This window comes from Tiliqua scincoides, chromosome 2 (genome assembly GCF_035046505.1).
Source record: "Tiliqua scincoides isolate rTilSci1 chromosome 2, rTilSci1.hap2, whole genome shotgun sequence".
Taxonomy (NCBI): domain Eukaryota; kingdom Metazoa; phylum Chordata; class Lepidosauria; order Squamata; family Scincidae; genus Tiliqua; species Tiliqua scincoides.
Window position 1 is genome coordinate 123403989 of NC_089822.1, and position 23732 is coordinate 123427720.

The 23732-nt window shown below is 45.6% G+C and overlaps 1 protein-coding gene across 1 annotated transcript; it reads right to left on the bottom strand.

The window, feature by feature from the left end:
- Positions 1-1645: 1645 nt before the first annotated feature.
- LOC136639675 (keratin, type II cytoskeletal 8-like) lies at positions 1646-23732 on the bottom strand. Its single transcript, XM_066614075.1, has 9 exons — positions 23394-23732; positions 17784-17992; positions 14194-14254; positions 13990-14085; positions 12291-12455; positions 9247-9372; positions 5070-5290; positions 3825-3886; positions 1646-2423 (listed from the first exon to the last, which is right to left on the bottom strand). Exons 1-9 carry the CDS (start codon positions 23730-23732, stop codon positions 2227-2229), a joined length of 1476 nt encoding a protein of 491 aa, XP_066470172.1. The 3' UTR covers positions 1646-2226.

Here is a 23732-nt window from a genome sequence, read left to right on the forward strand (position 1 = left end):
GGAAACCAGCTGGATTTTGAAAAAAGATTCGCATATCATTTGGCCTTGTGCTCCACCAAGTGACAAGGTGGTTTGCACTCAGCTCCTTCCTCTGACATGGACCACAGACAAAGGAACTAAGGTAAGGTACTAAGGTGAGCAGATGAGCAGAACAAGGAATGGGGGCTCCTGCTGTAACTACAAAAGGAAAGGAGGCGCATCTTCTGTTACATTAAATGCATTTAAGCACAAAATACAGCCTTCAGCTTCTTTGCTTTTACAACCTTTCACACAAAGACTTTGACAACTGCAGCTATGATATTTGACCTACTTGTATTCAACACAGGAATATAATTAGCAATGGCCTGGGAGAGGAATGTCACCTTAAAAAAGTCTGGCAAATAAACTTACCCACTTCCACCTAAATTAGTCATTTGGGGCCTCAATGAAGGAAAGAGCTAACCTATGTCCAGGTTCTTTGCCATTGGGGCCTAAGTTTGTTTTCTTTAAGTGATCCAGATACAGGTCTTTTCAACTACATTAGCAAAGTAGTATCTACCTGTTTTATGCTGTATTGCTCAAGTCCTGTCTCCCCTCAAGTACTTTGGAGGTCTGAAAGTAGTGTCTTTATGGCTGCAATTCTGGGCACACCTAGTTTGGCTGCAAGACTGCATGACTTTAATAGGGCTTATGTCTTAGTAAATATGCACAGGATCAAGACACATATTTACCTTTGTGCAAAAGTTCAACAAGTGTGGCTTACACTTTGCAGAAGCCATAAAGTAACAATGAAATAAGTCTTGTGCTAGCTGCAATGGGGCATATTAGAATCCTAAAGGGAGGGGGCTCACTTGCTATCAGAGAGAATAAAGATCAGATAAGGCAGGGGTGGCCAAACGCCAGCCCTGGGGCAACTTGCGACTTGCCTCTGGCCCTCTGGAGACTTGCTGGAGTCTGCACTGGCCCAACACAACTGCTCTCAGTGTGAGGGCGACTGTTTGACCTCTCATGTGAGCGGTGGGATGAGGGCTCCCTGCACTGCTTGCTGTTTCACGTCAGTGATGCAGCAGTGGCAGCAAAGGAAAGGTCAGCCTTGCTTGGTGCAAGGCCTTGAGCTACTGCACGACCTTCATTCATTCATATAAGTTCATCTTTAATATATTCATTTATGTAAATTTATTCAAATTTTAAATGTAAATTAATTCTCTCTCCCCCCTCCCCGGACCCCGACACAGTGTCAGAGAGATGATGTGGCCCTCCTGCCAAAAACTTTGGACACCCTGAGATAAGGTGATGATTGACCAACCTGGAGGCCAATTTACCCCACTTAGCATGAATAGGCAGATGGGAACTAGGACACAGAAGAATGACAGCACTTTCTGGCCTCTGATATGAGGGAGGGCACCAGGATGAGGTCTCTTGTTATCTGGGGTGCTCCCTGGGGCATTTGGTGGGCCGCTGTGAGATACAGGAAGCTGGACTAGATGGGCCTATGGCCTGATCTAGTGGGGCTGTTCTTATGCTCTTATGAGGTGGGGGCAATTTATAAAGCTGGTCCAGATGTGAAAAAGAGATCAGGTCAAATCCTTCTTGGGTTCAGTTGCTCCACAACGAGAAGATCAGCTGTGACAGACAAACCTCACTAAAAATAATTACTGATCTTCCCTTACAACATGCAGCCACCAGGGAGGGCTGGGAGTGTGCCTCCTGTACTGCCTGCACGTCAGGTGACTGCAAGACCCTCTTGAAATGAGTCTGCCTGCACTAGCGCGTTGCAAGAATCCTATGCAAAGTGCTGCTGGTTACTGAGCAAAGCCAGGAATGTGTTCCTAGCACTTGGATCTGCAGCTGGCGGGGCAATATTGCTTCCTTCCCTACTGCAGCAGACACTGCCTGACGATTTTGACATTTAGGCTGCTGCTAGAGCTACAAGAGCAGCCTCTGCTTCCCCTCCCCCCCCAATGAGCAGCTGGTAACCCCAGATCTTAGGAGGAACAGGGTCATGCCTGGAACAAGGGGAAAAGATTTGTTGCTGGGGTTGAAGATGCAAATCACTGTCCCTCTGTGGGAGTGGGAAAGAGAAGGGTCCTGGGAATGATATGGGGGACCTGCAAAAGGAAGTCAGAAGGGAGGCGAGTTCTCTACCATCCTCTGCTCCCATCCCATCAGCCCCACTATGGAAGGCTCACTGGGATTAAGGCACTCTGTCATCTGTAACAGGTTGTTCACATTGGGGGCAACAGCAGCTCACTGGGACAGCACATCCGAGGATTCGGACACAAGCTTCCCGTCCCGGGTCTCAATCTTTTTGATGACAATGGCCTTGGTCTTCGTGACAGCTGAGCTCTCCAGTGGGGCAGAATTCATGGCGTAGCCACTGCTTGTGTAGGAAAAGCTAGAGCTGTATCCACCCTTGTAGTTACTGAACCCACTGGACCGGCCACCTGGAAAGGAGAAAGAAAAAGCACAGAGAAGCTGGATCGGTACTTGGCGCAAAGGAGATTTTCCTGAACTAAAAATTGGACAATTGGTTCTAAATAGTTGCAGATAAAAATCTGCACAGATTTGCATCTTAGCACCCGTTTTGAAGAACAAGGAATATCCTTCCCATGCTTTTAGAAGGTGTACGTAGCAGCAGATGTCATCTTGCAAGAGGCATTCGCCCTTCACTCTCCATATAAGTGGGAATACTCCTTTCTGCTAAGATGGTGCTTATCATCCACAGCTTTCATAAGTACTCATATTAAAAAATAATTAGTTTTTTTATAAAAAGTGTTGCCCAATTACAAAGAATTTTCATTGATGTGACAAAGTAGCAGATGCAGCTTTAATTCTTAAATTAAAAATATGCATTTCATTTCTCAATATGCATACAGTTTTTCTCAGATAGCTCTCAGAACAATGAGCACCCTCTCCTAATAGGAAGACTTCTTGAGCAATGTTGCCTCCTACCATGCCTTAATCAAGAAGTCAGTGTGTACTTAGGGACTGATTGTGCACCATTTCAGTTTGAAGCATTTAAAGAAGGAACTTCTCAATAGTGGCATAGCTCACTAGCGGGCCATCCCAAGGCACATCAGTCATCCTGCCAACACATCCGTCCCCTCTGACCCAGAAATAATGGCAGTGATATGATCCTTCACACTTTGGGTGAATGTTACCAATTCTTTAGCAGTCCCATGTTCATGTGAAACTTGATCTGCATACAATAGGAGGCAATAATAATAATAAATACTTCCATATTGTGAAAAACTTCTATGTGCAGATTTCTATGGCTGCACAAGAGCAGCCAAACCATTTTTCTTCGTCAGGTGGCAATACTAGCAATGACAACTATGACGTTGCAATGCAAAAAGACAATCTAGTCAAATATATAAGTAATCTTCACACACATTGATTTAATCATTTTCTTTTAGCATTTCAAACTGCCATTTTCAAAGAACTCCCACATTCAAAATGTACTAGAATAATCCTTGGAAATAATGTGTTTCCCATGCCTGTGGGTTTCCACATTTGCATCTTTCCCATGGGTTTTTGTCTCAGCAAGGCTCTCTAAACGCTGTGTGACAGGCAGAAGTTCAACACACAAGCCTTTCTCTGGCATAGAAACATGATGGGGAACTTAATCTGTTGAACTTCTGCCTTTTGTGCAGATGCTAAAGGCATTTCAGAGCGCGATACCATAGTCTTTCGAGACTGAAGGTTGCCAACAACAGTAAAGGCAAGAGAGTCCTTTTTTGAGGGCGAAAAAAAACACATGTAGCTACCTTAGATTTCATGCCTCAAACACGGCCATGCCAATTCATCGTATATCAGATTTTCAACAAAACAGAATATCTGCTTACCGGAATAGCCAGTTGAAAGTGGAATTGTCTCAATGCTCAGAGCCTGCATCCCTGACTCCAGTCTACAGAACAAAAACAAAACAATACTGAGGAATGGTAGAGGTGGAGAGGCAAAGAAGGGCTGAAAACACAGGCAGCAACTTATATAGAAGAAGGAGACTGTATCTACTGGCCAGGGATCCTCAGCTTCTGAAGCTGCCTTCCGCTTGGTCTCATCAATCATTATTAAGAATATCTATATACTGCCTGTCTACATTGACTTGCAGCAGCTCTCCAAGACTGCAAGCAGGGAGATGCTGCCAGGAACAGAACCTGGGCCCTACAGCATGCAAAGCAGGTGCTGCACTCTAGCAAGGCAGCCACTTCCTAAGCAGCTGCATGTGCTGTAAAGTACAGATCAAACGGTCTCTGTCTCGGGCTCAACATCTAGAGTTTCAGTTGAAGTCTCAAGAATGGCCACTCGACCACATAGCAATTAGCTTGCTTGTGCATGGAAGGATAAATCACCATAGAATGAAAATTTTCCACCCTGCATGTGCACATTGGCAAGTGGGGGGAAGGAGAGGTCAGTGCACACCTCACAAATGCTAATTTGGCATTTTCTCCCTTCAATCAGTCAAGTTACACAAGCATACAACTTGACAATACAGAGAGGAAGGTGCATCCTGCATTCTCATTTCATGAAATTTCCTCTTGAGCTTTCTGGGAAAGGAGAGAAAATAAGTTTCTGTTGAGTCTCATAAAGTTCCCTGCAAGTGCTGAATTGGGAAGAATCACAACTAACATCAGACCCCAGTGCGCCTATAGTCACAGAATTTAATCCTATTGAAATCAATGGGAGATGTTAGCTAAGCTAACACGCATATGTATATGTTCAGAAGTAAGCTCCACTGAGGTCAATGGGACTTACTCACAAGTAAGTGTGTATATAGGATTTCAGCATTGAGCTCAGTTGCTTTCAGTGGAACTAAACCTGTCAGCCGGTGCATGTTTATTCTGAGGTTCTTTTGTTCTTACTCCCAAAAAATCTGTGCATATGATTGTTGCCCTTGTCACTTAAGCAGGACTCTGGGGAGTTAATATTTGGGGGGGAGGGGAAATAACAATAACAACCTGAACATCTCCCCAAAGAAAAAATAAGGATAGTAATTGACAAGAGGACCAGAAATTAGGATCAGGCCCTTCTCAACAGGATAATTGGCATACATTTGGTTGCTGGAAGCGCATGTTTTAGTTGGCCCTCACCTGTGCTCCTCTCCTTCCAACAGCTTCCTGTAGGTGGCAATCTCAATATCCAGGACCAGCATGACATTCAGCAGTTCCTGGTGTTCCCGCAGCCGACGGGCCATGTCTTGCTTGGCTGCCTGCAGGGCAGCTTCCAACTCGGCCAGTTTGCTGGAGGCATCCTTCACTGCCAGCTCTCCACGCTCCTCAGCCTGAGTGATGGCAGCTTCCAGGTTAGCATGCTGAGAGGAGAGAAGCATTCAATGGGTTTGTCAGTTCAAGTCTTATAAGCTGCTTTTTCGGCCCAAATGCTCTCAAGGCAGCTACGTTAAGACTATAAAGCCAACCAACATCTTAGGAAGACCACAAACACATCAAAACATGCAGTCAACCATAAGAACTGGAGAAAGATATTCCAGGGAATATATTAAAATACATTCAAGGCCTACCTCAGTCAAGTCTTTACCAGTCTTCAAAAAGTTAATGGGAGAAGGACTTAATCTAGGGACTGCAACTGAGAAAATCCCAAACTGCACACTACACTTCAGATGGCAGTGGAGAAGAGCCTCCTCAGTGGGTGAGCAGGATGGTGGAAGAGCAGGGTTCCTTAAATACCTCAGTCCAAACCACTGAGGGATTTCAAGGTCATCCCCAGCACTTGATCAGAAATAAAGAGGCAGTCAATGCAGTTCAAGTCATGATAGAGCAACACACTCCAAATCAGCAGCAGCAGCTTGCTGGCAGCATTCTAGACCAGCTGCATTTCCTGCTCCTCCTCAAATAGAGAGCATGTGGCAATAGCTTCACTGGGAGGTTGTTGCACGGTGTCTTTAGGGTTCAAAACAAACTCAGCAGACTGAAATTGTGGTTATCTTCAAGCTTTATTCATTGCCAGCAATGGGCTTCTCTTGGTGGTTCAAAATGGGGAACACAGAGAGCTGTGGTCTCTCAGTGTCCCAAAGAAAAAGCAATCTTCCCATAGGTGTACATTGTTTAAATAGTAATTTGACTTCTTTGTCTCTAAATCTCACACTCTCATTCGCTAGAAATTAATTAGCTCGTGTTACAGACATTTGGTTGGCTAGGTTGAGCTGACCAATAAGAAAAATAGAAATTTGCATAAAACTTGTCCAGAGGCGGCACTGTTCACCCAATTATTACTGTCTTTGCCTGTCTCTGCTTATTCTTCTATTGGCCTGACCTTGACCATCTCTTTAACATTCTTAGTACCAGGCTTCATAGGGCTGTGTGCCAGCATTGTTTAAACTAAGTTTTCTCTTATATGTGTACTTTAGGAGATGTTAGCAAGGTATAGTAGTAAACATATATTTATTCTGTACAGGGAAACTAACTTTAAATAAAGATTTCTCTTTTTAGAACTCTTTTCTTAAACTTAACTTTTTCTGTCAGCTTTTAGGAGCTTCATTAATGTTTTGCTGACCAGTGGATTTTCAAGAATGTTGGCCAATTAAACAACTTCATAGACAATTTATTACTCATTATGCAGGTGTTTCTCTTATCTTAGAGACACAATGTTAGTTAGCTGGACTTGATTTACAAGTGTCCTCATTAGTGAGACTAGATTAATGGCTGCTTAGCTCAAACTTTCTTAAACTGACTTGAGTTATGTCTCTTTCATGGTACTAAGAGATAAGTTCTTTAAATTATCTCATTTCCTGGCCGGTGCATCTTTTGACTTCTCATTAATTACAAATCTTCTTATGAGTTATGTTTCAGTTAAAACATCAAACAAGACTTTGAATCTTACAGAATTGGAATGTACTCCAACTAACTTTTATTCCTATTAAATTCACTTAAAATACCATACTTGTACTTTAAAAAATAGCTTCAGTAATTATTAAAGCTATTTTCCTGGTTTAATTATGTCCAAATTGCTCCTTTTGTCCAGTTTGACTTCCAAGCTTTTGGGGGTGTATTCTCTGTTCAGCCTGGCTCCATTTATCAATTCAATTAACTTCTTGACAACTGGATCATTCTGAACTCATCATTCTGGCAGGCTGCCAAGAGCAACACCCTTCAGGACTGCCTGACCAGCCTCCACTCTCTGTCCTCTGAGCATACCCCTAAATTTGCCTTTGTTTATTTGTGAAATGCTTAAAACACTCAAGCTTCTAGCATTTGATATGTTCTTAAGCATTATTGTGTACTTTATTTGTTTATTTGGCTAAAAAGGGAATCTTGTTGAATCACATTCTAACATTCACCTTAGCTTTTCCTATTGCATACAATTAAAACTGTACAAAATACAACTTTTGCTAATTAGCCACTCATCTTGACATATCAGGTCCTTTGGCGGTTTGCCCGGACATTCCTTAAAACTGGATATTCCTTTAGCTGGGGTCCTCTCTAATTATTTGCTAGCTGTCAAATAGCACTTTAATTGGAATGATTTATAGCTGTACCTTTTGCCTACTTCCAACTGTCTCAAACAGAGAGAGGGCAGAAATGAATCTTGCTGTTTGTCTTATGGGATCATATATATAAACCTAACTAATTTACTCATAACATTGCATGAACAAGCATTTGCATAAATGATTAGTTTCAGCATTAGTAAACATGAGTAAACATTTAGCATTAAGTTGCTTACAGTGGCCTGTTGCACAAACAGACCCTCTCAGAAAGAAAGAGAGCAAAGTTGCTTCTCTGGGCCTGCTTGAGCAGAAGGCTGCTTCTGAGCAAAATACATTTTCTCCTTACATAACATTTGGTTCATAAGCACTATTCAGCATTGATACATCTTGGCATCATACATACATTTGAACAAAACATCATGACATTTTACTGTATTTCCTTCTGGCCTAAGTTTGGCTTCTCCTTTTGGCCTTGCCTTAAGGTGACCCAGGGATGTATGACAGTCCCCAGACCTGACTTTTCCAGGAAGGGCTGCAGCTGATGCACCAGCCAAAGTGGTGTCCAGATTCTCTGAGCCAGAGCTGCCACCTGAGAACCTTTAGAAGAGGGAGACAGCTAGCTGAGACACCAAGAGAAAGAACATGCCAATTTCACAGTGATCAAGAATAGGATCACTGGCGCTGTCACAATATTAAACCTACCACTAGGGGGCAGGGCTCAGTTGCCTTTAATCATTTCTTGAGAGAATATTTCAGCAGATATATGTATGTATGTTCTTGCATGTATGCACTGGGAAGTTTGCCTTCTATCTTTCATACAAAGGACAGAAGGCTTGACTTTTGTTGAATCCGAGCACAAAGTACTCCTGAAATCTCACCTTTCACTTTAAACCATTTCTGCCCAATGTTGCCAAACGCAACAAGGACCAAATATGTACAACTGTGGGCCAGGCAAAACAAAAAACAAAAAAACACCCTTCAAGTTTCTAGCCCGTGTGGCTAAGAAATTACACTAAGAAGGCACAAAAGATTATGCCCAGCTGAAACCACTGAAGCCAGAAGTCTCAATAAGATGCAGGGCCCAACCCTGTCCAACTTTCCAGTGCAGATGCAGCCATGCCAACAGGGCATTGGGTAGCATCCTGTGGGGGGACCGTCACAGAGACCTCTTCAAGGTCAGGGAATGCTTGTTCCCTCACCTCAAGGCTGCATCAGCTTTGGAAAGTTGGATAGGATTGGGCTCAGTGATTGTGGGCAGGATTTCCAACATCCCTGCCTTGCCCCTGACTAGCAATCGGAATAAATGAGGAAAAAGGCAAAATATTTTCTTCTAGCCGTAGATGGCCTTTTACTAGCAGTTTGCTGCACCTACCCAGCCGACGACATTAAAGCAGCACTTTATGAATATACGAAGCACATGCAACGCTATAATTAACAATGAATTAAGAAGCTTTCCGTAGGCAGCCCTACCCCCAGGAGGCTGCAGGAGGCTTGGGTAAGTGATCCTGGGGATCGCGCCGCTGCCTCCGCCCCCACCCCTGCAAGAACTTAGAGAGGTTTTCAAACTCCTGGAGGGTTTGAAAACCGCTGGTCTAACCCATCAATACTCACACCCAAATGGGACCAGTCCTATAACTCAGCTGGCTCACATTCATCCCTTACCACCCTTCTTTCCTTCAGCTTCCTCACTGTCAACATGTAGATGGTAAGTTCTGCAATTGCCTTTTTTGCCAGTGATGTTCTACAAAGCACTTCAGGCTCAATTGAAGCTGTGTCCACCAATCATAATCAGGCAATTGGTTTGGAATTGTCAAGGGTTTCCTGACCTGGCCTTTAAGAGCCTCAATTTCTGACTGTATCCGGGCAATCAGCCTGTTGAGCTCATGGATTTCATTCTTGGTGCTGCGGAGGTCATCTCCATGCTTGCCAGCCATTGTCTGGAGCTCTTGGTACTACAGGAGGGATATAAAGAAGACAAGTCTTATGTGTATTCCAAAGTTATTGGGAAGACCTTGAGAGGAGGAGGATGACAGCAAAGGGTGGAAATTAGAAAACCACAGAGTATGACACTTTTGCAAACTGAAACCTGCCTCTTTACCTCTGTCATTCTTTGTTGGTTAAACAAAATGTTAGAAGTGGAAACCTTCTCCAGGCATTCTCTATGCCTGGAGAATGAGTGTGGCATAGTAGGTAGAGTACTGGACTCAGAGACATGGGTTCAAAACCCTGCTCAGCGATTAACATCATTGTACCTTTATAGTCCTTGATTCTCTCTCTCACACACACCCCTTTAACTCAGAGGGGTAAAAACAGGGGGGGGAATATCCTACATTTCTTGGAGAAATGTTGTGATGCAAACATGAGACATGGTTTGCGTATATAGGCCAATCCTATCCGATTTTCCAGTTCCGGTGCAGCTGTGCCAATGGGGCTTGCACTGCATCCTGTGGTGGAAGGCGGTCACAGAGACCTCCTCAAGGTAAGGGAACATCTGTTCCCGTACCTCGTGGCTGCATTGCAGTTACACCGGTGCTGGAAAATTGGATAGGATCGGGCCCGTAGTCTCCTACGATTTCCGGCTGTCTTTCAAAAGCAATTGGGAGGAATGGTGAGTCATAAACCAGGAAATCCCTGTTTTAAACTTCACTTGGGCTATGATCTTACTAGGTAGCCTTAGGCAAGCTATTATCTCTCCACTGCACTCTGCTGCATCATCAACAGGAGGATAATAACACAGGACTTGTTGTGACTGGGATTATCTATGTTATGCACTCTGAATGCTCAAGAATTTTTCTGTGCCAAGCTGGATCATTTACATAGTGAAGTGCAAAGTGCAGCCATCCCCATGTCAAATGTTGAGGCTCACCCATAATTCAAGGCATTGCCCACATCCCCAAATGCCCTCTTTTCTTCTCCCCTTAGCAGCCCCATTTGCCATTGCTGTTCCCATTCTCACAACCCGGATTAAAGATGATAACTTTGGATTGAAAAGGCCACTACAGGGCAGAAGCCAAGATGGGCAGTGCTAGAGGAAAACTGAGTTTGATTAACACTGGGGGTCTGCAATCTTCCCTCCAGGGGGTCCACACTGGTACATGGACCTCTTAAGAACATAAGAATAGCCCCATTGGATCAGGCCATAGGCCCATCTAGTCGAGCTTCCTGCTGGAAGAGCAATAGCACATGAGTAGTTCCACCCAGTATATAGTCAGTGGGTGGTGTGTGTGTGTGTGTGTGTGTGTGTGTGTGTGTGTGTGTGAATATGTGTGTGTGTGTGTGTGTGTTAATCCCCACCAGTAGGGGAAGCTATAACCTATTTTGTTTGTTTTGAGTTTGCAAAACTCAGCTTTTCTATATGTGGGACTGACTGATTCCCTCAAATCTGCAAACATTTACATGGCAGAATGTAGTTTTACTGGCCAAACCAGTAAATGCTGGCTGGTTGGCATAGTTACCCAGATTGCCCCCACCAATCACAAAATGCAGAATTCTTTCTAAAGAATTTCCCATGAGTAGATTTGAAGGAAAAAGAAAACAGGCTGTTATTTTTTCCCCCTTCACATATGGCAACTTACAGATTTTCACATGACTTCAAATTCCTCAAGAGTCCCAGTCACGAAGCCTAGGATTGCCACTTTTCAGCCACTCAAATTATGAACAGTCCAACCATTTATTTTATTGGCGAGGCAAAAGAAGTAGGATATTAAGGGAGTATTCAGAAACTCTCAAACTGGGGCACCTCAATGACCCAGCCAGGGAAGCCCTGTTTATACCCTCTTAAAGGGTAGGGTGATGGAGACAATTCTGCTCCCATGGTTGCGCCACCACTGGGGACAAAAGTGCTTTTTAAAAACTTACTGGGGGTTGCCATGGTCCTCTGGAGGGTTCAGGGAGCCCGCAGACCCCTCTGAACCTCCCTGCAGATGAAAACTGGAAATGGGATCTCCATCACATTTTTGAGGAGTTTGGAGGCTTGCAGAAGTGCCTGTGGGTTCCCTGCACCCTCCAGGGGACCATGGCAACCCCCCATTGTTTTTTTAAGAGTCCTTTTGTCACTGCTGGCGGCACAATCGCGGAAGTGCTGTCATTGCCCCTCCCCCACCCTTGCAGTGGCCCAAAGAACCGCTGGAGCATGTGAATTACATTAGCTGCGGCCTGCTGAAGTTGGGAAAACCAGAATCAAATTTCATTGTTATCTGGGCGGGTGCATGTTTCAAAATGTTCTCTTTTGCACAGTGAAACATTTTCCTGTGCTTCATTCTCCAACTTGCATTCTCTGGCCAAGTCCATCAAAGTCATGCAAGGTGATCAAAGAGTGCACAATACCAACAGCGCATGAATAAACTATCAATTGAATCAGACTCCAATCCAATATACACTTTACTTGCGGTTCAGGCTGCAATCCTATACATACCTTCCTGGGAATAAGCCTCTTTTGAATGGACATGCATGGGATTATGCGATCAGTCTCACCAAGTTTAGAGGACTAACTCCTGAGTAGACACGCATAGGATTGGGCTGTCACAGCCCAATCCTATGCATGTCTATGCAGAAGTAAGCCCCCTTAGAGTCCATGGGGCTCACTCCCAGGAAAGTGTGGATAGGATTGAGCTGTCAATCTACTAACAAATCAACAGTGACTCCCATTCACATGAAGCTTACATGAGCTGTCCATCAGAATTTCGTTTCTTACTAGAAATAAGTCACATAACAAGCATGAACAAACTCAGCCTGCAACTTTCCAACTTCTTATGGAGATAGCTTCTGAAATTGGAGTCATCCATTCAACCTTGATTGGGTGGCAGCTCTGATCAGGCCAGGTCAACTCAGTTATGCCCCCAAGTATGAGAGGTGCAAGCAAAGACCTCACCTTGATCTGGTACATGCTTTCTGCCTCAGCCCGGCTCTTGGAAGCTATCTCTTCATACTGCGCTCTGACCTCGGAGATGATGCCGTCCAAGTCTAGACTGCGATTGTTATCCATGGACAAGATCACAGAGGTGTCACCGATAAGAGATTGCAGGACGCGAATCTCCTGCATTGCAATGAAGAAAGAAGCAAAGATTGTGATGATCCATGACCTAGGAGCAAACTGCCTTAAGAATCCAAGAGAAGCCTCAAAACTGCTCTTCCTCCTGTTTTTGTTTTAGCAAGACCTTTCCCTCCAGTCTCATCCAATGGACAAGCTCTCAGTCCTCTCTACCAACATCAATTCTTGGGAAAGGTTCTCCTCCTTCCATAGATCTTTCCCTTGACTCCATTCACAGTTACCTGCATGGAGGTTTCCTAGATCACATGGAAGTGAAAGCAAGTTTCTCAAGAGTCCAGTAAAGCAAAGCACTTTGCAAAACAGAATCCATGCCTATGCAGACTAATGAGATAAACCTTGCTAAACCTAATCTTCTGGGTACATCAACAGTCAAGGTCTTTTTTCATTGCCTCGCAAACTAAATCAACAGAAGCTTAGATGAGAATTCACCAATTTAGAATAACAGTCCAGAGTAGAAGGATACATATTCTGAACTAGTGATCTGTTTCAACCTGAGAATACAATGCTTCAGGCAGCCCAATCCAATGCTGGGCTTACATTGAAGGATCTTGCGATCCATCAGAGTAAGCTGTGGTCAGGTGGTGCAAAAACTGCACTGTCATCATGCACTTCGGAGTCAATGGCACAGACAGCTGGAGGCCCATGCATATGCCAGTGACTCCCAGTGGGGGAGGACTGGAGTGGGGAGTAGGCTGCACTGGGGGCAGGAGGGGGAGGATCGCAGCAGCAGCACACGCCAAGATCCTATCCCCCTTTTCCTGGCCCAGCACTCCTCGAGGCCACTTGTACTTATGCCAACTATCCAAGGTGACCCGTTGGCGGCCAGGCAGCCTATGGAGGCAAGTGAAAAAAGATCCCCCCATCATGCAGTCTGTACTCCAACAGTGGCACTGCATGCTCTGGGCTGGCAAGGGACAGGATTGGGCTATTAATGAATTTACTGTTCACCTACTATTAGGGCTGCAATTTGATTTAATGCAAAACAAATTATTTTCTTGGCTTTGCTTTCGTGATGGATCCTGTTGCAGCAACTACTGAAACTAAAAGGGAACACCTACACTATAAATTAGTGTTCATTTTGCTGTCATAGATTCTTCCAAAATATCCTGGGAATGAGCTTTGGCAAGAGTGTTGAAGAGAATTCTGTTAGAGAGTCCCAGCTCCTTCACAGAACCTCAGTCCCTAGCGTTCCTTGGGAACAGGATATTATTATTAAATCATTGCCCGTTATGAATAGGTGACCTGTCAATTCAAACAGGTCTGAATTTAGGATGACCTGGTGCAAAGTCAGGGAGGGAGAAATACCTTTGCCTTTAACAGTTGTGCAGAAAATTCAGGCAATTCTTCCTACTCTATTGATTCAGCCTAGTTTGCACTTTTTAAAAAAGTGCCACTTCCACTTCCTATCTGTGGAAAGAAAGTGCTACCCCTTTTCCATTTTGGCAGGCACTGCTTGACGCTCCCAGGGAGAAGAAATGTTTTAGAAGGCAAGATCCTGTTTTTTACAGTCCACATGTACCTCCTCATATAGCTTCCTTAGGAAGTCGATCTCCTCTGACAGCAAATCCAGACTGGATTTCAACTCAACTTTGTTCATGTAGGCTTCTTCCACTTCCTAAGGGGACAGAGCACAAGCCACCATTATAACAGAGACACTCCCACAAGGTCCTCCCAGGAAATGATCATTATTCACCAGTAAACATGACTGATCTCTCTCATTCACCTTTTTCAGCAGGACAAACTCATTTTCCTTCTCAGTACGATGGTTGATTTCATCCTCGTACCTGTCAGAACAGAAACAGAATTACAGGCTACAAGCAAGCAAGCCATGCGTGGCTTATCATGAACCAGCACTAAGCCGTTTCTAAGCCATTCTCCTTGCTGAGAAACATACGAAGGCAATGTTGCATTTGAACATGCACGAAGTACCCAACCCCTCCTTTCCTTCCCCACAAAGTAACCACAACTGTGCCCATACACTTGGGGTTAGGGCAGGCAAGCACAATTGGTGACCCCTCTAAGCTGAATACAACCCACCAACTGTAGACTGTCAGGTGCTTGCTGGCCCTCTGTTTTAGTCATCCCATCCTGCTTCCCAAAAGTGAAGACATATCCAAGCACCTGGTGAAATACCCTTCATGGTTAGTGGGCCTTGATAAGTTGCACATTGTGCAGGTCTGGGTCAGAAGGGACAGGCAGTGCCAGTTTCTGGGCAGGGGTCAGTTCAAGGACTTCTCCTGTTAAACATTAAATCAGGTCAAGAAATAGCAGAGCACATATTGCAGCAGCCTTTCCAGTACTCAGCAGAACCCAGTCTGCTCAATGTTTGGGTGGAAGGCTGCCTGGGAACCCCACGTTTGCTACCTTGATGGCAGAAAGGTGGGGCTGAAATAAATAACTGAGCCTAGCCTGATTTGCAAGTCTGTTTCATGTATCATTCAGTCACATCTTCCAGTTGCACTTCAGACCTTGGAATACCTTCATACCTTCAGATACCAAGTGTTATGCAACAGTGATTTTCAAGACCTTCTTTTTGGGGAGGCAGCACTGCCTTTTCTCACCCAGCTGGCAATATTCTCTTCATTATAAAAACATGCTCTGTGGCACGTACAGAAGAACGTCATGTGCCAGAGGTACAGCAGACGTATGTGTCAGTGTAATGGAAGATCAGAAGATCATCAGGTGGATGATGTGGTGTTGACAGCAAGTCCATGTTTTGACAGCTGGTTGACAGCTCTAGGAAGGGCAGGGCAGGGCTGGCTCCACAGCTGTAATCAATCAAGGCCAATGGAGACCTGGTTGGACACCTGAGCTTCATTTGACCTTGATGGGGCTTTGAATGAACTAAGGAGGTAGCTCACAGCTGAGCTGCATTTGCACTTAATGGGACATTAAGGATAAAAGGCAGCTTCAGCAGGACCAAAGAAGCCGGACGCTGACCCAGAGGGAAAACCCTGACCCAGACCCAGAGGGAGACGCTGCCTGACCCAGAGGGAACCAGACTAAGAGGGCTAGCTCACCCAGACTTACAGGAGAAGGGGACTGCCAGGACTCTGCTGGAGGACACAGAAGACTGGGAAGACTGGACTGTGCTTTGGAGACCGGATTGGACTTGAACTGGAGGCTTCAGACCTTTACCCACTGAGAAGTGGAGTTTTGGGGAGGGAAAGCCTCTGGACAAGAGGACTTGCAGGGAGTGTCTCTGTCCATAGCAATAAATTTGGTTAGTTGCTATGGATAAGGAGTTCTGTGTTCATTCCTTTACACATCACAGCTGTTGTTCTAGAGATAAAGAGGGTGTTAATTAGCCAAAAAGCGGGCATTAAAAGGGAGTTGGGATATTTGGACGGGACAAATTGGCATAGTCGGCAGGATTCGAAAATTGGGACACGACAGTCAGCCTCACCTAAAAATAGTCACGACTGTCGTGAAACAGGTTCGTTGACCCTCTTGGCAATGTGCTGTTGAAATAGTCATTGTGCTCAAGACAAGGAGAACAGAAGGCTTAGAGGGCTTAGAGCCAACATGGGACAAAGCTACCACGTGTAGAGTTCTTATGACAGAGGGTTTCTAATGATCAGAGCACCGATGATTTAAAATGGGCTGGTTGTTTTTCCTTTAATTTCTGAAGCAGGTAACTGAAAATTCTAACCAAAAATGAGACTAAGAATGGAGCCAAAATGTTCCTATAGTACTGACTATGCAACCCACCTTCCCTACATTTTGCAAGTCTCTGCAGCTATAAGAACATGTTTCTGGTATTTACTGCACTCCCTATTTTTCCTGTGGAAGAATCTGCTGGTGCCTTTTTAAATCCAGACATGCAGCTGCTTTCTACTCAGCCAGACCATTGGTCCATCTAGTTCGAGCTATGGTCAGCAGTGACTGGCAGCATCTCTGCAGTGCCGCAAACAACCCGACCTAGAGAAGCCAGGGATTGAACCTTCATGCAAAATTGGTGCTAGCATGGAGCTATGGCCCCAGCTCCAGACTGGGCAAGGATGACTCACCACAGGAGGGAAAAGAGCAGATTTCAGTGGCATCATCATGGCAGTCCTAATGAATGCTCCAGCCCTGTCAGATTCCTCTCTCTTCAGCAATAACACTGTCACAGCACCATGCTAATTGCTTCACATGACCCAGTGCAGAGTCACCTGTCTCAAAAGCAGATCATGGGTAGAATGGACGTCTCTTCACACACCAGGTTTCATGGGAAAAAAATTTCATGGCTAAAAGATTTTGTTATTTCTAAATCACGCCTAGCAAAGGAAATCACTGGGGAGATCTGAGATCACTGGGGAGATCACTGAGATCACAGGGGAGATCACATACCTGGGGGGGATCAAGGGAGGCAAATGCCCCAGGATACCATACCTCCAGGAGTGGTAGTGCCAGCCGCTGGCTCTCACCACCATTGCATTTCCCTGGCCTCCGGAGGCTTTCTGAGGTTTTTGTAAAACCAGAAGTGACTACTAGAAGGCATTCCGCAGTCCTGGCCTCAGGCAACACAGTGTTGCAAGTGAAGAAGATTCCTCATTACTATATATGGAAAGCTAACCTTCAAACAAACTGTTGAGTGAGGGTCCAATTTGAACACTAAGTGCTGGCTTACCGCTGGCACATTTGTGAGCCCTTACCGTGGGTCCAGTGCTGAAGTTAGCCCAGTGCGAGCCCACGCTGGGCCAGCTCCAGCACTGGGCTTGTGCTCCATTGCCCAGCAAACCGCCGGGTGGCAGAGAGGTGAAAGGGGGTGTGGGGGGAGGTGGGTCAAAGGCATTCCGGGGCAGAGGGAGGCAGTGGGGTGGGAGAGGGATGGGACCAGTGGAGCTTAGTTTCACAGGATCCTGAGCCCCTTGTCAGGCCATGCTGACTGACATGGGACTCTATGAATATATTGGCATCAAATCAACCTTAACAAAAGTTCCCACGTAACCAGGTTTTGTTAAGAAACTTCAAACCCTGGTTAAACGGTGAACCTGTTTCGCATTGACCACGATTGAGAGACTGGAGAGGTTATACAATATCTGCATTGTCCAAAGTCAGCAAAAAGGAATGTTGAGCAATTGGACTCAAGCCATCAGCAACCACTGGCAACTTTAGTGGAAAGGGAAAGGCATCCATGAGGACAAGTAAATTTTTTCTAAGCAAAACATAATAGTCTCAAGAAGCCAAACACTGCATAAAATTCCAGGGGGCACATGAAAAATAAGAGAAACTTGACTATGGGACGTGCAGCAAGATGCTGTTTACTCAGATGTGACATGAAGGGGACATTCTGACACCCCCTTCCCACCCTGCCACTCCCCCACTCACTTAGTCTTGAATTCCTCCACAAGCCCTTGCATGTTTCCCAGCTCAGCATCCAGCCTCACTCTCTCTTGGCCCAAGCCATCCAGCTGCCGACGCAAGTTGTTAATATAGGCCTCAAACATACTGTCCATGTTGCTTCGGGTGGTCTTCTGGTTCTGGAGGAGGCTCCATTTTGTCTCCAGCAGCTTATTCTGCTGTTCCAGGAAGCGGACCTGGGAAGGACCAGAAAGGATTCCATCCAGTTAAAATACCTCTGGAGATTTAGAAAAGGAACATTTAAATGGGCTTTCAAAAATTTCATTTCCCTTTAGTAGGCTGGAAAGATGTTTGGGCGGAAATAAAACAAGCAACGCTTGGTTCTCATCTACATGAGAGTTTGGCATTGGAAAGGTTAAATTGTTTGATGCTTGCCAAGCACACAGGCGACTCTGGATATCAGTAGGAAACCAGACATGGAGAAGAATGGAGGAAAACTGGAAAAGGGGAGTGGCAGTCATGTCCTACCATCTCCAACTCTTAAAAGGAACCTGTACATGCCTGCTGAAAAGTCAGTGCCAGTTAATTCCCAAGTAAATGTGCATTCGTCTGTGCTCTTCAACAATCCCATTTATCTTGGGCCCAATCTACCAGGATCCTACTATGCAAGTCTATCAACTCCAGTGGACTGTGTTGGTGTAAATGGCTGAGGAAATGTAGCCTCTGGGCATTGGCAGACTACAATTCCAGTCCAGCTTCAGGTGGTTATGCTCAGTGGCAGTGCCAGGTTGCTAAGGGACCCTGCCCTGGGACCTCACCTGTCCCCTGATGGCGCCAGGGCATGACCACAGTCACGAACATTGGAAGTTCAGGACTTGATCAAGCCAGCTGCAGCTTCTAAGGGCTGGGCATCCCACACCACACTCCCCCCCCCAGTCATGCTTTAAAGTCATATCATCACCAGAAGCTGACCTAAGACCATTCAGCATCACCCCCCCAAGCTGAAATATGGTTTGCAACGGGCAAGGCTTTGCTTGCCAGCCGTTGCCCAGGCTTGGATAATAGAGACATAAACAGGCAGACCATTAAAACCTAGAGTAATGTCAACCCCATATGACAAGCTAGGCAGAGTTGGTCAACGTTGCCCAGGATACAGGGAAGCTGGTTTGTCCACTACTAATTTGTCAAAATGTTCACTGTATAAGCCAGCTTGGTCAACAGACAGCTCTCTTCCTTCCTGTCCCCCTCCATCCCACAGTCAGTGAGAAGTCCATAAAATTTGAAGCCCCTAAAAATAATTACGAAAAGGAGACTGCTTCAGAATGGTTCTTGCAGCAGTACATTTCACATCTCTACACAGCAGCTTACCACACTGTCTGTCATATGTGGTCTGCCCAAGACCTCCTGGTTCCTGAGGCACAGTGCCAAGTGCTGCCCCCTTTGTCTAGTGATATGCCAGCCTCTGCTCCTCCTAGAATGGGAGATGGGAGTGGCGCAGAAGAGAAAGGGTGGCAGAGAAGCTCCAGCCCAATACTCTCCTCTCCACCACAATTTCTCTTCAACTCACTCCCTCTTCTTTTTTCAGTCCAGGAGGAAGAGAAGCAGTGGAGGCAAGTGGGCAGGTGGAGATCGGTACCCCTGCCAACCTGCTGCCTGAGGCAACCACTTCAGTCTTCCTCATAGTGCTGCTGACCCTGCTTAGAGAATGTTCTCAGAAGAGCAGTCTGCAAACCTTTCTCCAACTCCAGGCAGGACAAATCAGTGAACCGCACTGCACATCAGGCTCACCAATGGTTTATCACACAGAGACAGCTGCCACAAGAAACTAAAAAAGTACCCAGCCCCTGGAACTGTTTCATGTGTTCCGGTACATGAAGCACATCTGTACGACTAACCAGTATTGGATTCCCCCAAAGAATTTACCACAGACCATTAGTTCAAATCAAATATCCACTAAAGGGCCCTTACCTAAACTCATAGAACTATAATTCCCAGAGTTCCTCATGCACCACAGTGCCAATCCTGATGGCAACCCCCCATCTCTGTGGCTCATATTTAAGTAAATCACTCATGTGCATGCAGAAAACCAAACTAGAACATAATGTGTAGTTTGATTTTAGGTGTCAGAGGCTACAATCCTAACCACACTTTCCTGAGAGTAAGCCCCATTGAACAAAATAGGACTTACTATCTATCTATCTATCTATACTGCCTTTCTTTGGTCGTCAGATTTCTCCTCAGACTTTAATCCAAGGTGGTTTACATAGGCAGGCTGTTCTAAACCCCCTTCGTAGAACTCCTTGTTCCAGCTGGATTCCTTTCCAGTCTGGTCTCTCTCTGGCCCTTTGCCTCCCATGCTCCACTTGACAGCAAAAGCGTGTCCTCAGTTCTCTGGTACTTCCAGTTGTTTCGAGCTGGCAGCCTCAGATTTTCAGGCATACAAGGTGGCAGCTCTACCAACTGAGCCAGACCTCCTGTACTGAGTAGACCTGGTTAGAATTGTGCCGAGAGTGTTTTAACTATGGCTGGAAACAAATCATAGGTGTGAAGAGGACATAAGGTACTTTAGAGGGATTTAGCTTCCCATAATGTGCAAATACGTATAATTTGTTTCACCTCACTGTTGCCATTGATCAAACAGGTTTCTGAAGCACAATACAAAGACTTGCAAAACTCCTTTATCAGAGACAAAAATGAGCTCAGTGTACATATTACATCTTCTTTCAAATTGCCTTGAACTTTCTGGGGAAAAGGCTGCCACTTGTGAATATTGCCCCAGAATCACTTATCTAAATGAGTTTCACCAGCACATGAAAGTGTCAGGCAATGCACTACCTTGCATCTCAATGTTCATCCATGTGCTCTGATATATGTGTCTGTGAATTAGAGGAAGTCAGTCCTTTTTGGCCAGAAAGGCAGCATACAAGTTTCAAAGGCAGGCAGGCAGGCAGGCAGGCAGACTCTCGCTCCAAGATTTCACTTCTGCAGATGTGGACTAGGGGACCCAAACTTGAAGAGTGGCAAATTGAGAAGCTCGCAGTAATCTCATTTTAGCAAGGCATCTTCCCACCATCACCACAGCAAAAGTAGGGACAAGGATTTGCTGAAGCCAGAAAAAAGGAGACTATTGCAGTGAAGTAATCTATTGGGGAGGATTCCTCCTACAATAACCTTGTGAGGCAGATTAGACTGAGTGACAGACCTAGAAAGCTCCTTTGCTGAGTGGGAATTTGAACCAAGGTTTCACCTGTTCTAGTCTGCCTCTGACTAGATGACGCCACACTAGCTCTCTATGCCAAGGTCTCAAGTGGTTGGTTAGGGAAACCCTAACGTTGTGGCATTGCTGAAGCTAAGCCAGTGGGACCAGCCAGCCCTCCGTGACGGGGGTCACTGGGCACCCCGTGTGAGTTTCTCTAAAAGACAAGGCTGAATACAAGTGCAAACAACAATAAAAACCAGGAGTCTTTATTATTATTATTATTATTATTATTATTATTATTATTATTATTATTATTATTATTATAATAAAAACAGGAGTCATCTCAGCAATAGTAATAAAGGTGCCACCTCTAAGAAAAACAATAATTTGGCGGTGGCCAAACATGGGCTCCTATTTATTATTATTATTATTATTATTATTATTATTATTATTATTAGTAGTAGTAGTAGTAGTAGTAGTAGTAGTAGTAGTAGTAGTAGTAGTAGTCATATTTGGCTACAATACAGCCACCATATAGCTGTGGCACCACACAGTCTCCTATCCTAAGCAGGAAACTGAGGGCCCAGTCCTATCCAACCTTCTAGCACTCATGCAGCCACAATGCAGCCATGAGGCAAGGGAACATGCCTCGAGGAGGCCTCTGTGACTGCCTCCCCACCATAGGATGCAGCGCATGCCCCATTAGCACAGCCGCACCGGCACTGGAAAACTGGATAGGATTGGGCCCTGGGCTTGTTTCACCTGCACTGGGCCTGTGCTGTCAAAGTCAATTTGAACTCCTGGCAATGCACATTTTACTTCTAAATATCATGGGTACAACATTCAAACACTTTGGAGAGCTCTGCCATACCCATCCCCTCAGTGTGTGGAAGGCAGACTGCATGGAGGCGCTTGCCAGAAATTCTGTCATGGGCGAGGCCCTCCCAATTTTTGCACTGCCCGTGTCTGAATGAAGAAAACCTGCACTGCCAGCAGAGTTGGCCAATCCATGAGGCTGATTCAGGCAGCAGATTGGCTTAGGAAGCCCACCTTCATCTTCCCAGTCACCTCTACTGATCCTCCTCCCTCTCTTCCTCCCACTCCTGAATTGGAAAAAGGATGAATGGGGCCGAGCAGGAGTGCGGAAAAGAGAGTGGTGGGCTAGACCACTGCAGACATTCTAGCCCACCTCTCTCGTCCACGCTTCCTCTTCTGCTCTGTCCCCCTTGTCTTTTTTTCAGTCTAGGGAGCTGGAGGAACAGAGACTAGCACAATGACCAGCAAGGGAGGGTAGCATCTGTCACACTGCCTCAGGCATCAGGAAGTTTTGGACCATCTCCGACTGCCAGGAATACAGATGCCGTTCAAAATGGCTCTCCAGCCCCCTCTTCTAGCCTGCTTTAATTCATTCCTGGGGGGGGGGGGAGAGAGAAGAGAAAGAGAGACTTACCATCCTGAGATCCATTTCCAGTCTCTTCAGTATAGGCAGAAAGAAGAGTGATGCTTGTAGTAGGCTAAATAGTGCCAGCACAACCACCTTGCCTCCATCTTCGCTCCACTGTTGGAGAGAACTGACCGAAGCTTCACAGAGGGCAAGGGAGGTTACAGCAGCTTTGCTAGGGGAAGATTCAAGAAACTGCTCGATTCCCCCACAAGATTTGGGCTTCCCTTCCGATTCCCTCAGAACTCATTCCCAAGCAAAATCAAATTTGCAACACATGGAATGACATTTGCTTCGCTCCCTGCCTCTTTTCTCCCACTTGTAAGACTGGAAGCTTCATGAAGGCAAAGACTTTTCTATCTTGCTGGCATGGTAAGTGCGTCAGATTACAATATAGCGGGGAGACCCAGATTAAGATTCTGACTCCCCTCCCCCTGGCATGAGAGCTCATTGGGAGACCTTGTGCCAGTCACTGTCTCTCAATCTAATGCATTTCACAGCATGGTTAGGAGGATTAAATGTGCAGGGGGTGAAAAAGAATTGTGGACACTGTCCTGAATTCCTTGGAAGAAGGACAGAATATAAATGAAATGTGTGATGTTCACTTTGCAAAGGTGCCCTGCAGCGTAAACCGACGGTGCTACATTCAACCAGATCATCATCATAAAAAACTTCACATAGAACCAGGATGGTGTAGTGGTTCTGGAGTTCATCTTAGACCTGGACGATCCGGCTTCAAATCTCTGGTCAGTCATGAAACTTCCTGGGTGACCTTGGGCCAGTCACTCCCAGCCTCACCTACCTCACAGGATTGTTGTGAGGACAAAAGGAGGGAGGGATTTCCTTGGAGGAAGGGTGGTATAAAAATGTGAAAAATAAAAATAAGTAAATAAATAAAGATTCAGATTTATGGCCTTTGAACTCAACTGCCAATTCTCTTGCCTCCCTGTCCTTTCCAAAAGAAGCAAGACCAAAGGCCAACAACTGGGGCACTCACCTTGTCGATCAAGTTGACAAACTTGTTGTTGAGGGTCTTGATCTCTTCCTTCTCTTTGCTTCTCAGTTCTTGGAGTTTGGGGTCTATCTCCAAGTTGAGTGGGGCCAGAAGGCTCTTATTCACACTCACAGCAGTGATGCCACCAGGTGCCAAGCCTAAACCTGACCCCCGGAAGCTGCTGCTGCCACCTCCAAACCTGCCCCCATAGTTGGAGGAAGCGTAGGTGGTGCTGACTCGGGAGCTGCTGACAGGGCCTGGGGTGTAGGAGCGGCTGCTGAAGGTGCGCACGGGGGCAGCAGTGGTGCTCCAGTAGGTCTTCTTGGTCACAGAGATGGACAT

Bases quoted from the DNA above. Each gene is read 5' to 3' on its own strand.
- LOC136639675 (XM_066614075.1), bottom strand. From the start codon at position 23,732: ATGTCCATCTCTGTGACCAAGAAGACCTACTGGAGCACCACTGCTGCC. The intron at 12,456-13,989 runs GTACATGTGGAC...ATTGCAATGCAG, and splicing joins TAAGGAAGCTATATGAGGAG to GAGATTCGCGTCCTGCAATC. The intron at 9,373-12,290 runs GTGAGGTCTTTG...TCCCTCCTGTAG, and splicing joins AAAGCATGTACCAGATCAAG to TACCAAGAGCTCCAGACAAT.